Source organism: Vulpes vulpes, chromosome 1 (genome assembly GCF_048418805.1).
Source record: "Vulpes vulpes isolate BD-2025 chromosome 1, VulVul3, whole genome shotgun sequence".
Classification (NCBI taxonomy): domain Eukaryota; kingdom Metazoa; phylum Chordata; class Mammalia; order Carnivora; family Canidae; genus Vulpes; species Vulpes vulpes.
In genome coordinates, this window is record NC_132780.1 from 148,515,068 (window position 1) to 148,528,264 (window position 13,197).

General features: G+C 41.3%; 1 protein-coding gene across 4 annotated transcripts in view; it reads right to left on the reverse strand.

The window, feature by feature from the left end:
• Positions 1–13,197, reverse strand: part of PKHD1 (PKHD1 ciliary IPT domain containing fibrocystin/polyductin) — a 477,678-nt gene that overhangs the window by 437,076 nt on the left and 27,405 nt on the right. For all 4 annotated transcript variants that reach the window (XM_072733695.1, XM_072733698.1, XM_072733700.1 and 1 more), the window contains 7 exons: positions 13,132–13,171; positions 12,441–12,511; positions 9,416–9,517; positions 8,532–8,627; positions 5,129–5,270; positions 2,210–2,324; positions 723–1,001 (listed from right to left, as the gene is read on the reverse strand). In XM_072733695.1, coding sequence (XP_072589796.1) covers positions 723–1,001; positions 2,210–2,324; positions 5,129–5,270; positions 8,532–8,627; positions 9,416–9,517; positions 12,441–12,511; positions 13,132–13,171 — 845 coding nt within the window. The remainder of the gene's footprint in view (positions 1–722; positions 1,002–2,209; positions 2,325–5,128; positions 5,271–8,531; positions 8,628–9,415; positions 9,518–12,440; positions 12,512–13,131; positions 13,172–13,197) is intronic.

The window sequence follows — 13,197 nt, forward strand, 5'->3', positions numbered from 1 at the left end:
TAGCGGAGTCCATGGGAGGCCTGGGTGGCTCAGTGGTTGGGCATCTGCCTTCAGCTCAGGGCGTGATCCTGGGGTCCCAGGATTGAGTCCTGCATCGGGTTCCCTGTGGGGAGCCTGCTTCTCCCTCTGCCTATCTCTCTGCCTCTCTCTGTGTGTCTCTCATGAATAAATAAATAAACAAACAAACAAATAATTTGATTTTTTTAAAAGAAAACAGAGTCCATATCAACTCATCTTTGTATACCAAGAAGTGAAGAACTGAAAGTACACTGATATATAGTTCAATGAAAATATGGGGCACAGCGGAGAGACCTAAAGGCCTTGACCTTTAAAAAGTAGATGTAGAAAACGTCATGTACAGGGAAATAGGACCTGAATCAGTAAAAGCAATGCAATCACTTGTGTGTACACTAATGTGCATGCATACATGGGTGTGTTAGTTTAGAGGACTTTATCTCTACTCTGGGGAATAAGTTTCCAGAAGAAGATTTACCTGGAACTTAAATTCCTAAAACTAAGACCATGATTAAAATTATTTTAATAAGACACTGCGTTTTTTTTTTTGAGACATCCTCACAACCTTTTGGATAGATATCCTATCTCTTTAGCTGCAGAATTATCATTATGACTCAAATCTCCTGGCTCCTGGCTAGTGATCCTTCCACTATGTTCCTTCCAGAGTTGAGCCTCTGAATCTAACCCCACAGAGAAGAGACACAAACCTGGATTTCCGGAAGTCTCTGGGCACGGACTCGGATTTGATGCTTCTCCCGGAGGTAAGTGCCTACCACATCAGGATTCAGCCAGGTGTTGTGGATCTGGACACCAATTCTCATCCCCCTGCTGGGGGTTCTCCCATAATGCTCTGCTTCCAGGTAGTACCTGGTACCACCAACCAGCTCCAACTTGGGAGTCTTCCGTTGCCAGACCCCCTCATTCCTGTCCTGCTCCCAGGCGTCAAACCAGTCAGCAGTACCCACCCTGATGGAAGCCACTTTCACCTGTGGCCCAAGAAGCATATCATAATCAACATTGTGAAGCTTATGGGCATTTCTTTCTCAAACAGCAAATGTTTGGACAGCTACTAACAGGGTCTTTGGACTGGTCTGCTTTTCCAACAGTTAGCCTGTGATTTTGTATGTTTCTTCCCTCCTCACTCTATCTCAGTCTATTAAATTGTATTCAGGGCAGCCCAGGTGGCTCATCGGTTTAGCGCTGCCTTTGGCCTGGGGTGTGATCCTAGAGACCCAGGATCAAGTCCCACATTGGGCTCCCTGCATGGAGCCTGCTTCTCCCTCTGCCTGTGTCTCTGCGTCTCTCTCTCTCTCTCTCTCTCTCTCTCTCTCTCTCACGAATAAATAAATAATATCTTTAAAAAATAAAAATAAATAGTATTCAGATGAGGCCGGATGGATCATGTTTAGAGCAGAAACATCCAACCTAAAAGCCTGGCTTTACATGATACTATGGATAAAATAGTACTAAGCCAGTCTAAAGACATTTTAGAGAAATCTAAAATGACTCGACCACATCAAAATCTATGATGTTCCTCTAGCCAACTTGCGAAGCAATTTCATAGAAGCATGTTAATAATTTGAGGAAGGAAATGTGGTTCTCTGTCAATGGCGCTAGTGAATTTTGGCTTTTTGTTAAAAGCACCTTTTCTTATCCTTCAAAGCTGACTTGGAAATTCCTAACTAACACTGGTTACATATCTACCCAAAAATCAGTGGAAAACGCACAAGTTTTAGAGGCAGACAGATAAGAATTTGAACATGGCCCTGGATTGGCCCAAGTGGCCCTGGATTGGCCATACAATCCTTCTCAGTCTCAATTTGCTTATCTGGAAAATGAAGATAAATATACTTAGCTCACAGAGATGCTGTGAAGATGAGACACAAAGTACATAAAATAGGTAGCTTAATGCCCGGCGTATAATAAGTGCTCAAAAACATGCCAACACATTCAACCAAATTCTTTTTCAATAAAAATTAAAATCATGTCGATTAGATCTCAATTTTCAAAACAAATTAATAAAAAAAAAAATACCCCACACACATACACACACGAAAAATGAAATGTTAAAACCCCTGGTTGCTTAGTGGCATGTTACAACTATTAGTAGAATATGAGAGCTTTAGAGTTTATTCCTTTTTTTTTCTTTCTTTTCAGGGAAGAAGAAAAAAAAACATAAGAAGGAGGTGAATACCTTCATCCTTGGGTCCTCTGACTGGCTGAAGTATAGGGAAGCTTGGTTGTCAGCCTGGATCCAGAAAGTGTAATTATTTGTCTCTGGGGCCACAAAGAATCCACTGAGCCGTGCTCTGGAAAGCCACAGAAACAGAGAGAAGTGAGAGAAACCCACGCCCAAAACACTGACCCAACAATTGTATTCCCTCATACTTTGTTTTTCTTTATGGCAAAATAAGGAAGAAACGCTTAACTCTTGTGCCACCTGAGCAGTCAGGGTACTCTCTAAACAGCTCTTCCTGTGGCACTTGCAGTCAATATCTCAACCCAACCCTTCACTATGGCCAGGACTCCCTCTGCAGTCATGTGTCTTTGGGAAAGTTGTAGCCACAGCACAGGGCTGCCTGGAGGCTTAGCTGAGAACATTTACTAACAGTGCAGGGCCTGGCCCATGATAGGCACTCAATTAATAATAAATATTATTCTGATTATTAGAAATAAAGAGAGATCACCAATCAGAATTTGCTCTGACTTCTAGAAACCTTGTTCCTTGTCTCCTACTCCAATGCATCATACTTCATGATGTGTGTTAGATAATCTCTCTGGCAAAAGCCAGTGATTAGCCACATTACAAGTGTGTGTGTGCACAGCTCTAAGTATACGTGGATAATCATAAATCAACAAGAGTGTTTCCCACCAAATAATCTTATTTGATGGGTAGACAACACTTTGAAGTTATTTTTGAAGGGAGTAATAGACTTGACATGGCCCCAAGTGATATTAAGAGAGGCTTTTATTTTGTCTTCCTCATATTAGCCATTAATTTCACAGAAGCAGGTGTTCATGTGAGGTTTCAGACTCGTGTGTCTCTTTAAAGTATCGTATTCCTATGGGTGAAGAAGGATGCGTGCCATAATAGGGTGTAGGTGGATTTACAGAGAAATCATGAGACTTGAAATCCCAAAAATTCAGAGATTAGTCCTGCTGTTTGACAATTGCATAATATTAGAAAGACACTTTACCTATTGGGGACTATGATTCCTCATCTGCAAACTAGACCTATAAATACTTCCTCAGTATTGCTCCTCATGAACTAACTTGTCTTCGAAGGCCTGGAGTATGGAAATAAGTCAATGAGCATCAGTTGAACTGAATCAGAAGACGAGCAGACACACCGGATACGCTGAGGAATGTTAGTACATGCTGCCTGACCTTGCTCTGTGGCTGTACATGAACATGACAAGGCTGGTCATTCTTCAAGATCATAACCTTGCTCTCTACCTTCTAAACCTCTCAATACCGAACACAATGTTGTGTGTAATGTAAGCAGTTTTTCATTATCTGAAGGTTTATCCATTAAACGTTATCTCAACAAACGAGGGGGGTGATTTGCTGTGAGCTTACCAGATACCTCACTACCTACAGAGACTATTTTTCCAATTAAAAATATTATGGCCCACAGAGAAAAGTCGGCCGAATGAGTTAATGATTTTGAATTAAAAGACATCATACAGCTTCAAAGAAGATAGCAGGTAATTTTATGAAACATTTTAAAAACATGACCATATTTTTTAATGTTTAAGATAAATTGTAGAGACCTTAGTATTAGAGATATGGTTAAGAAAATTACTGAACTATCTCAATAAATACCAAGAATATGTTCTGAAAATAATTTTGAAAATAACTATTTTAAGGGTTCATTAATATAATAACTTATCAATTAATTGATAAATAGTTCAATGCTTTAATAATTTTAAAGAAATGAAGGACAGAGAGAATGGGAAGAGTTACTCTGGCTTGTGGCACTCCCAAATGGCAGTTAAAATTTCCTGCAGGTGATACCATACAGTCAAAATGCCCTTTTGTATTTTGAGGTGATCTGACTCTTTCCTTAACATTCCCCCACATACTGAACATAGCTGAAAGGTTTTCCTTTGAACATTATTGTTAGTTCTCAAAAACTATGATAAAGATGTATCATTAGGTGTCACAAGGGACCACACGATTGCCACTTTAAAACTATACATTGGTGGTTAAATACCTAGTTAGTTAGGCTTCTGGGACAATAGAAACTCCTCTTTTCTGTTCAAAGATTTTCTTCCCTACTTGCCTTCTTTGATGTCTGTAATACCCTGAATAAGGAACAAAGTCTTTCATTCCACAATTGAGTTGAAATTTAAATGGCCAAATCCTTGGAGGAAGTCCCAGAATGGCTGGAATTCACATTCAGAGGTCATGACCAACCTCTTTGAGAAGTGATTTGAAAGAAGAAGAGATTCATCACACAGTAAAGAATCCATCCCTCTGTATATACATTGAGGGCACACTAAGGAAACAGTGTGTCTAAGCAATTCTCAACTTTTTATATTTTTATGACCACTTTAAAAAGTTACACATTTTGACCATGTCCTTGAAGGGATTAAAAATACTCAGAACAACACTAATAGGAAAACCATACTCACATTTGCCGTCACTGCTTTAGAAAACAATGTCTCTTAGGGCCCATAATAGCTTCCTCTGCTATGCACCAGCCATTTGGTTGACCTTCAGCACCGGGTGGTTGTTCCAAATGACCAAAGAGCATATTCTTGCTTTTTTCTTTGGCATCAACATGTTGATTTCATGTCTTAGCCACGTACCGACATCAAGTTTTACCCTGCTCTCTACCAAGTTTCTGGGCTTATCCAGCTTAATGTTCCAATTAATAGTCATCTCCCAAAGCAGACTGTAAGCAGGCTTGTAGAAAATATCAATTATATCTATTGATCAAAATTTCATGTGCACTATAAAAGGCTTGTGTTACACTATCATGAGCTGTGGTTGAATTGGTGGCTGTTAGAATTCTTCCCCTGGAAATTTCATTGCTTATTTTCTCCTAGTCTCATGTAAGCTAGTAAAGACACTTTTAATATGAACTCCCACTTTTCCTACAGCATACCTGAAGGGTTGCCCTTCTTTGAACCAAAATCCAAACGGTGAACTGGCATTAGGGACAATCTGCCACCGGTACCCAGGGGTGGCTACGGTGAGATCCAAGCCCTCGACAGCTTCTCCAACTTCAAACAGAAGCCCTCGATTTCCTGTAAGACATGCATGCCTCATAAGCATCAGAAGACTTCCATCCCCAAATTGGGGAACTACTTTACCTTGGACAACAGAGTGAAGGTGATCCAGGTACTATCTACAAAGGTGAGTCAGCTGAGACCTAGAGGGAGTAGTCCCATGAGAAATTCTACAGATAATACAAATGTTCTGGAAAGCAGTAAATATTGTGTATTGTAGGACGGAGTCTCTTAGAAAAAAAGATGCTTGATAAAGGAGCAATAAGGGGAAATATTTTCAGAGGACTACAGAAGGGTAGGGAGCCCTTTTTAATGGGAGTGTCAAGGAAAGAGAAACCAATCATGGGGAGAACTGACAGAGCAAACAAATGCTATGACTGTGTAAAGGAGGACAACGTCATCATGGGCTCTGACTTCTGTTCAAGAATGAACTTAAGTATTTTAAGATTTTATTTATTTATTTGAGAGAGAGAAAGAGCATACACACAAGCACAGGGTTGGGGGGTGAGGGAGAGGGAGAAGCAGACTCCCTACTGAGCAGGAAGCCTGATGCTAGATCCCAGGACCCTGAGACCATGACCTGAGCCGAAGGCAGAAGCTTAACCCACTGAGCCACCCAAGTGCCCCCTCAGTATCATTTAAGGTCTAGTTCAGCCTGGGAATCCTATTCCCTACAACACTTTTTCCCCCAGTATATTGGCAATCTTTAAATTTTTTCACATGTCATGGCCCCTATTTGTGGGACAAATTATGTAGCATGCTACCATTACATGATATTTTCAAGGATATTGTACTTATTAATTTGTGTTTTATATTAAGCAAACCCTGACACCAATGGTACAAATATAATCAATATTGCATGCTAACTCAGAATGAAAGTGAAGCAATGGAGTCATCTGTTTGTGGACTCAGATTCTAGCTCTGCCACTTACTAGATGTGCAGCTTTGAGCAAACTTCTTAATGCCTTCATTTTCTTGCACATCAAAATGGGGTCAACAATATCAAGATCATTCACTAAAGACTAAGGTAGATGGAGTTATAAGTCAATCGTATCTCAATAAGGCTGGGGGAAGAAATGAGTCAATTTGACAATTTCAGAAAAAAAAAAGACTAAGGGAGCTTAAAATATATACACAAAGAGCCTAAAATATAGTAAGTACTCAATAAAGGAGAGCTGGGGTAACTATTATTTTAAACTCCTACTGTTTTTCCTTGTTAAATCCAAAAAAAGGAAATAGATATGGAACAAGCAGAAAAATAAGAGCATATTTTTCCCTTTTAAATTTTTTTAATGGAGTTCAATTTGCCAACATATAGCATATCACCCAGTGCTCACCCCGTCAAGTGCCCCCCTCAGTGCCCGTCACCCAGTTACCCCAAGCCCCCACTCACCTCCCCTTCCTCTACCCCTTGTTCGTTTCCCAGAGTTAGGTGTCTCTCATGCTCTGTCTCCTTCTCTGATATTTCCCACTCATTTTCTCTCCTTTCCCCTTTATTCCCTTTCACTAATTTTTATATCCCCCAAATGAATAAGACCATATAATGTTTGCCCTTCTCCAATTGACTTATTTCACTCAGCATAATACCCTCCAGTTCCATCCACATCAAAGCAAATGTGGGTATTTGTCATTTCTAATGGCTGAGTAATATTCCATTGTATACATAGACCACATCTTCTCTATCCATTCATCTTTTGATGGACACCGAGGCTCCTTCCACAGTTTGGCTATTGTGGACATTGCTGCTATAAACATTGGGGTGCAGGTGTCCTGCCATTTCACTGCATCTATATATTTGGGGTAAATCCCCAGCAATGCAATTGCTGGGTCATAGGGCAGTTCTATTTTTAACCCTTGGAGGAACCTCCACACAGTTTTCCAGAGTGGCTGTACCAGTTCACATTCCCACCAACAGTACAAGAGGGCTCCCCTTTCAATAAGAGAATATTTTAATGTAGAACTTAGATTAATGGAGAGCTGCCTTCATGCCTGTGCTGTGCAAGGAAAGATGTTTTGGGCACCTCAAGCCTCCACTCAAGAGAGGCCAGCTGTGCCACCACCGCCACCATCACCCCAGCTGTAACTACCAGTTGCTGCCAAACATCCCCTGTGGACCACAGAGCACTCCTGCTTTACATAATAATTTGCCCTAGTTTCACAGAAGAAACTTCAAGAGGTCTTCATAAAGGACTTTAACTCCCAAGAACAGCTGCATTCAGGAAATTATCCTACCATTACCCAAGTAGCTGAAGCAGGAACTACTCAAATAGGGGATAGCTCTCTATTTCCTGACAGGAAACACACATTCTCCCTATCATTTGCTTCAGGAGTTTCCTTTTCTTGGATGGGAGCTTTCCCTGAGTAAAAATTGCAGATCTGGGACCTGGGGAATGTTCAAACCAAAGCTTTGCATGCATTTTCACACCTGAATGGTCTTTCTTTAGAAAGGCTTCTTCTGCCCCACGCTGGGTTACTTTGCCTGTAAGTGCTGAGCTCCTGGAGTTGATCTCCCTGTCTATAGTTTAACCATGAAGTCAGCCCCTCATGGGGCAGGTGAGGAACACAAGATGTGCAGCCTGTGGTTCCAGGCTACGTGACATGCCAACAGCCCTTAGTCCCTAACTATGCTTGAGCTTCCAATTCTAACACTTACCAGAAAGGTGCGTTGGTGGTGTGCTTTTTGATCTGCAGCCATGACGTGCAAGCTTTAAACAGAAAAGAACAAGCAGAACCTGCCACCTTGCCTCCTCTATTTCTGCCCACACCAGGCATAAACTTGAGTCAATGGTGCAACACATCCCTACTTTTCAAAAAAACAGACAGCTTCCCCCAGGGGAAGGAGAAAAGGCATTTACATGCATTCCACTGTGCCCTGCTCCCTAGCCTTGCCTACTGCTGTCATGATGAGCACAGGAGGGCACTCTAACGCCCCGATGTCTTAGACAAAGGGCTCACAACTGACCCAGGGCATGAAGGGAGGCAAGTTAGGGTCTTCCCACCAGTAGCTACCACAATGTCTTGACTGCCATTCTGCTTTCTAGATCGGGTCTCCCCTGGCCATTCATCTGGTTGGGGGTGGAAGTACAGTGCCACTCAATATTGGAACAAAGCTCAGATTGACTTATTCCTCTGAAAGGAAAGCCCTGACAGTGGTATCACGGGCCCAGGGCTCACCAAGCTAACCATTCAAACAGCTGAGATGGCAAACACTCATTTCTATTTCCCAGTCTCTCATGGTCATGACTGTAGGTCACTGAACAGCTATGGTGGCTTCCTTACCTGCCTGAGGAGCAGTGAGTCTTGCCCGTTTTCCTGGAGCCCTAGTGGTACACTCAATCTTCCTGGGAGACATGTGTCTGATATCACATGGAACACCTAAGGAGAATTTTTGAAATTAGAGAAATGGATAAAAAGAGAAAGAGAGAGGTATATAGATGTATATAGAGGTATATAGATGGCAGGACAACATGACCACATTGAAGTAGACAGCTCCTATTATCAGGCAATGAACTGGATGTTGTTCTCCCAAATGAAGGGGGCCAGGAAAGGGAGAGTTCAGGGCAACTAGACACAGGGCAGCTTACAGTAATCAGAAAGAAAATAGGCTAAGAGTGCCATTCACTGAGAATGCACCAAACCACTCAGCTGAGTGTAGGAGATTAAGCGTGACATGAGATGGTGAGGATATTTTCCTGCACCGTTGGTGTTGCCAACTGAAGGAAACTCCCACCAGGCAGAACTGAAGGTTCTAGAAGAATCCCACAAAAGGATTAGCCAAGTAGGCATTCCAGAAGACTCTGCTTAGCCCACTTCAACTTATAGAGAGAACTAAGCAAGGAGACTGGGGAGAGAGGTTGCCTTGCAGCAGGAGTGGACGTTTGTGAAGATGCAGCTATACTATTCCCTTCTCTTCATTCCCAGAATGAGGACACCTGAGGGAATTGCCCATGAATTATGAGTGTGTCCACAGAATACTCTGTTCCTGCAGGACTGCAATCCCACCTAGTCTCAACCAAACAGGTAAAATACCATAGAACAGGGTGGCATGATGAGTCCGAAGAGGCAAAAATTGCTTCCCCCACTCTCTCCATATCATTAGAAATACATAATCTCCTACAGCAGTTAAAACTATGAACTATTTTCAGCCATTTCAACTTAGTTACCTGCTATGGTAACCAGGGCAGGATTGTCGAAGAAGTCTCCTGTAATTATGATATCTGTTTTTCCCCCAAGGCTTCCAGTTTCTGGAAACACTGATAGTATTTCTGCAAAAGAAAAAAAAAAAGAGTAAGCTTCTGAATATAGGCCAGAATGTGACACAGAGAATAGTATAATAATAGAAAGCTATCAATAATGTATTCCTTACTTGAACTTTCTAAGACAAGCAATGGTTAGAATTTTTTCTAGTAGCTATTTAAAACGCATAATATAAAGTCTCATCTATAACAATATGCACTAATACATATAATACAGGATCAATATTTCAAAGTGACTGAATCACTCATGCTATCAGCAGAAATCCCTACATACCAGGATGCTTTCTTAGGAAATCTGTCACCAGATATCAAGTACTCAATTTATAAGTCACAGAATAGTAGGTTATATGTTATGGAGGAATCAACTTTGGATGTACCAGGCAAGACCTCCGTTCACCCATGAGTCTGCAGTTTGCACTAAGCAAAAGAATGAATTCCACCACTGTCTTTGTCTTGCCTCCTCCCCAACCCACATGCTCCTCCCCCATGTGCACTCACCACCTCAAACCTGTTCTTCCATGCTGCCTCCTGGTTGCTTTCAAAACCTCACTGTCATATGCCATCTATCTACCAGAATGTAAGATTTTCTAATCTTTTCCTCTCCTATGATCCAACTTTGACCATTCTGAGCTCCATTCCCTCAAGAGGAAAGAGGAGTTGTGTTCTCCAATAAACTAAAGATACAAAGAAGCTAATCATGAATGGTTATGGATTTTATCAGGACATTTCTTACACAATGCTTTTGCCCATGACACGGTATAATTATCTGGGCATTCTGGAGTAGTGAAATTAGAGACAGTACATGAAAGTGCACAGGGGAGGTTTAGGAGTAGAATGAGGGTCTGGTGAATGAAAGAAATGTCTAGAAATGACTCCTGAGCTGAATCTTGAAGCATAAATTAGAACTGGCCAAGTGGAGGAAAGAGAAGAAGGGAAAGGGTGTTTAAAGGCAAGCAATAGCCTGAGTATGGAGAGAAGTTGCATTTAAAGTTCATGTCAGTGTTGCTGGAATATAAGAAGGAAAGAAAGAGCAAGAGAAGCAGATGAGGAGGACACCAGAGTGTGGTATCTGGTACCCTTTCCTATAGAGGGCACCCAGCAAGGGAGAGGCATCAGATGTATGTTTGGTATAGGGCATGGTGGTGGCGATGTAAAGCATGCACCATCAGGGGACAGATGGTACATCAGGGACCCTGGGAACCATTGTGGCAGGCCGGGCAAGTGAGGATGGGGTCCTGATTCGAGGCAATGGTTGTAGAGACAGAGTGAATACATCATATTTAAGAAATCCATGGGAGGTCTAATTGCAGTAAATAATATAAAACCATATCAAGAAATGGATATGAGGTAAAGCTGGCAGAAACTGGTAACTAAATGGATTAGAAACAGGAGAAGGGAAGAAAACTGTAGATTAATCCCAAGACTCTTGCTCATCTACTTCTTTTGACAGCTTTTGGAGTTAGGACAGACACCATTTTTTTCCAGTTCATAGATATTTAATTACAGCTCAGAAAGGCTCAATGACCTAACCAAACTCAAGGTGTAATTGAATGCCAGCCCTTAGAAGCTTGCCCAGAGCACTTTGTCACTGTCCACATCTCCTCTCCTGTAGATTCCTCTGCTATGAGAAAGTTCTGGTGCAAGAGTCCTCACCCGACGATGTTGGTGCCAAAAATAGCTATGTGATTGGAGATACCTGTCAGCCTGTCTGGCATTCAGGGTTCAATAGTGTTAGGCACATTCACCAGGAAGCTTTGGGTGGTCAGGCAAGTGTACTTCCCATTGTATCTTGGTAATGTGCATAAGATTTTGAATTGCATCTGCATTTCTAGCACTAGGAATTTTGGTTTCTTTGCCTCTCTGGGTCTATTTCTGCAGGATCTGTAAAATGAGACTAGTACTATAGCTATCTCATGGTTGAATTAAATAAATATTGAGATTGCATGTAAAACAGTCAGCAAGGGCCAGCCATACTTCTCGTGGCCCTTGCCATCACCCCCTCAGGTGGCTTCTTCAAAGTCACTCCCAAAGAGACTAGTTTAAAGAAAATAAAGACAATGGTCAAAATTCAGCTTTTTACACAATTAGACTATCTAGAGAGGGAACAGCATTTGCCCCATGATCTGTAAAACTTCTTGCACTTTTGGCAAAGGCTTGATCCTGCTGTCCCTGGATTTGCACCTTCCTCACAGACTCGTCTTCAATGGCTTTATGATCATCTTCAAGACTCAAATCTAAGCACTCTTCTTGAGTGGTCAACTTTCTACTACTGAATTGGGTTCCCAATTTCATGCAAGTTGCCAATTTTCAGCATTCATCTCTTAACACAGAGGTTTGCTCATCAGATAACAACACCATAATTTAGCATCAGTATCAGCCAGTCATAAATTGTTGGGTGATGCTCAGAGGTGGTGTTAAAGTAACTGGAAAGATGCACTTTTGTATTTTTTGGAGCCACTTCTTTTCTGTTATTTCTCAGTACATAGAACAAGGATGACTTCCTTTCTTCCATTCAGTTTATATCCACAAACTTTGTATAGAAGTCTATGATCAAGCAACTAAATATAGATAACATAGCAACTAAAACTGACATTCGCAAGACGCCTGGGTGGGTCAACGGTTGATCATCTGCCTTTGGCTCAGGGAGTGATCCCAGAGTCCTGGGATCGAGTTCCACATCAGGCTGCTGCTTCACCCTCTGCCTATGTCTCCGCCTCTCTCTGTGTGTCTCTTGTGAATAAATAAAATCTCCAAAAAATAAAAAATAAATAAAGCTGACATTCACACAAGCAACTTCTCACCCAAAATCCAAGGATCACTCATCATTATGGGACCACCTTAAGGTGCCCAAGGCCAAGAGAAATGGCCAGGAGAAAGGGAAGGAGGATCCAACACTGAGTGAGGCATGAGGGAAGGAGCAAGGAAATCATACCTGAGTATGTCTGGTATAGGAAAAGGTCCAGTTTAGCACTGACCAGCCATGCATTCTTGTGTACCATGGACCTTCCAAGACAAAGTTTTGGTTTAGATGAGAAAAGCATTTGAGATTGCATTTCTTAAACTGGCTACCTAAAATAAAGATTGGGGGCCAATCTCTCCTGATCTTCAGAACAGTTTCTTTACCACTGGTAGAGAACAATACCAATGTGGTGACGTGTTTTGTGACTTAGAAAGTTTTTGTATGGTGATGGTAATACCTACTTCACAGAATCACAAGCATTAGGGAAAGATGAACATAAAGGGGCCTGGGAAGTAGCTGGCTTAGAATAGATCTTTAATAGATAATTAGTGTTATTACTTCCTAAATTTGAGAGAAAGAGAACCTCCATACTTGGGGCTGTGAGCTATAGGCAATGTGTCACATTATGTCCCATAATGGGATGAATATCAGCTATAATATAGTACGCTTTTCAGGAAAACCCCTGAAAAATTCAACATTAGATAAAGCATGCAGAAATCATTCAGAATCATAATGCATGATGCTATTCTGTTCCTATATGTTTGGAATTTTACATTATAAAAGTTTCAAAAAAATAAGCAAGACAAGAAAGAGATTGATAAAAAAAAAAAAAGAAAGAGATAATATAAGGTGGAAATAAATTTACTTGCTTCCAGTTACTTACTTTCCTTTGTTAAATACTGAGAAACTAACATTCTGGGAACCTGTAACAACAACAACAACAACAAAA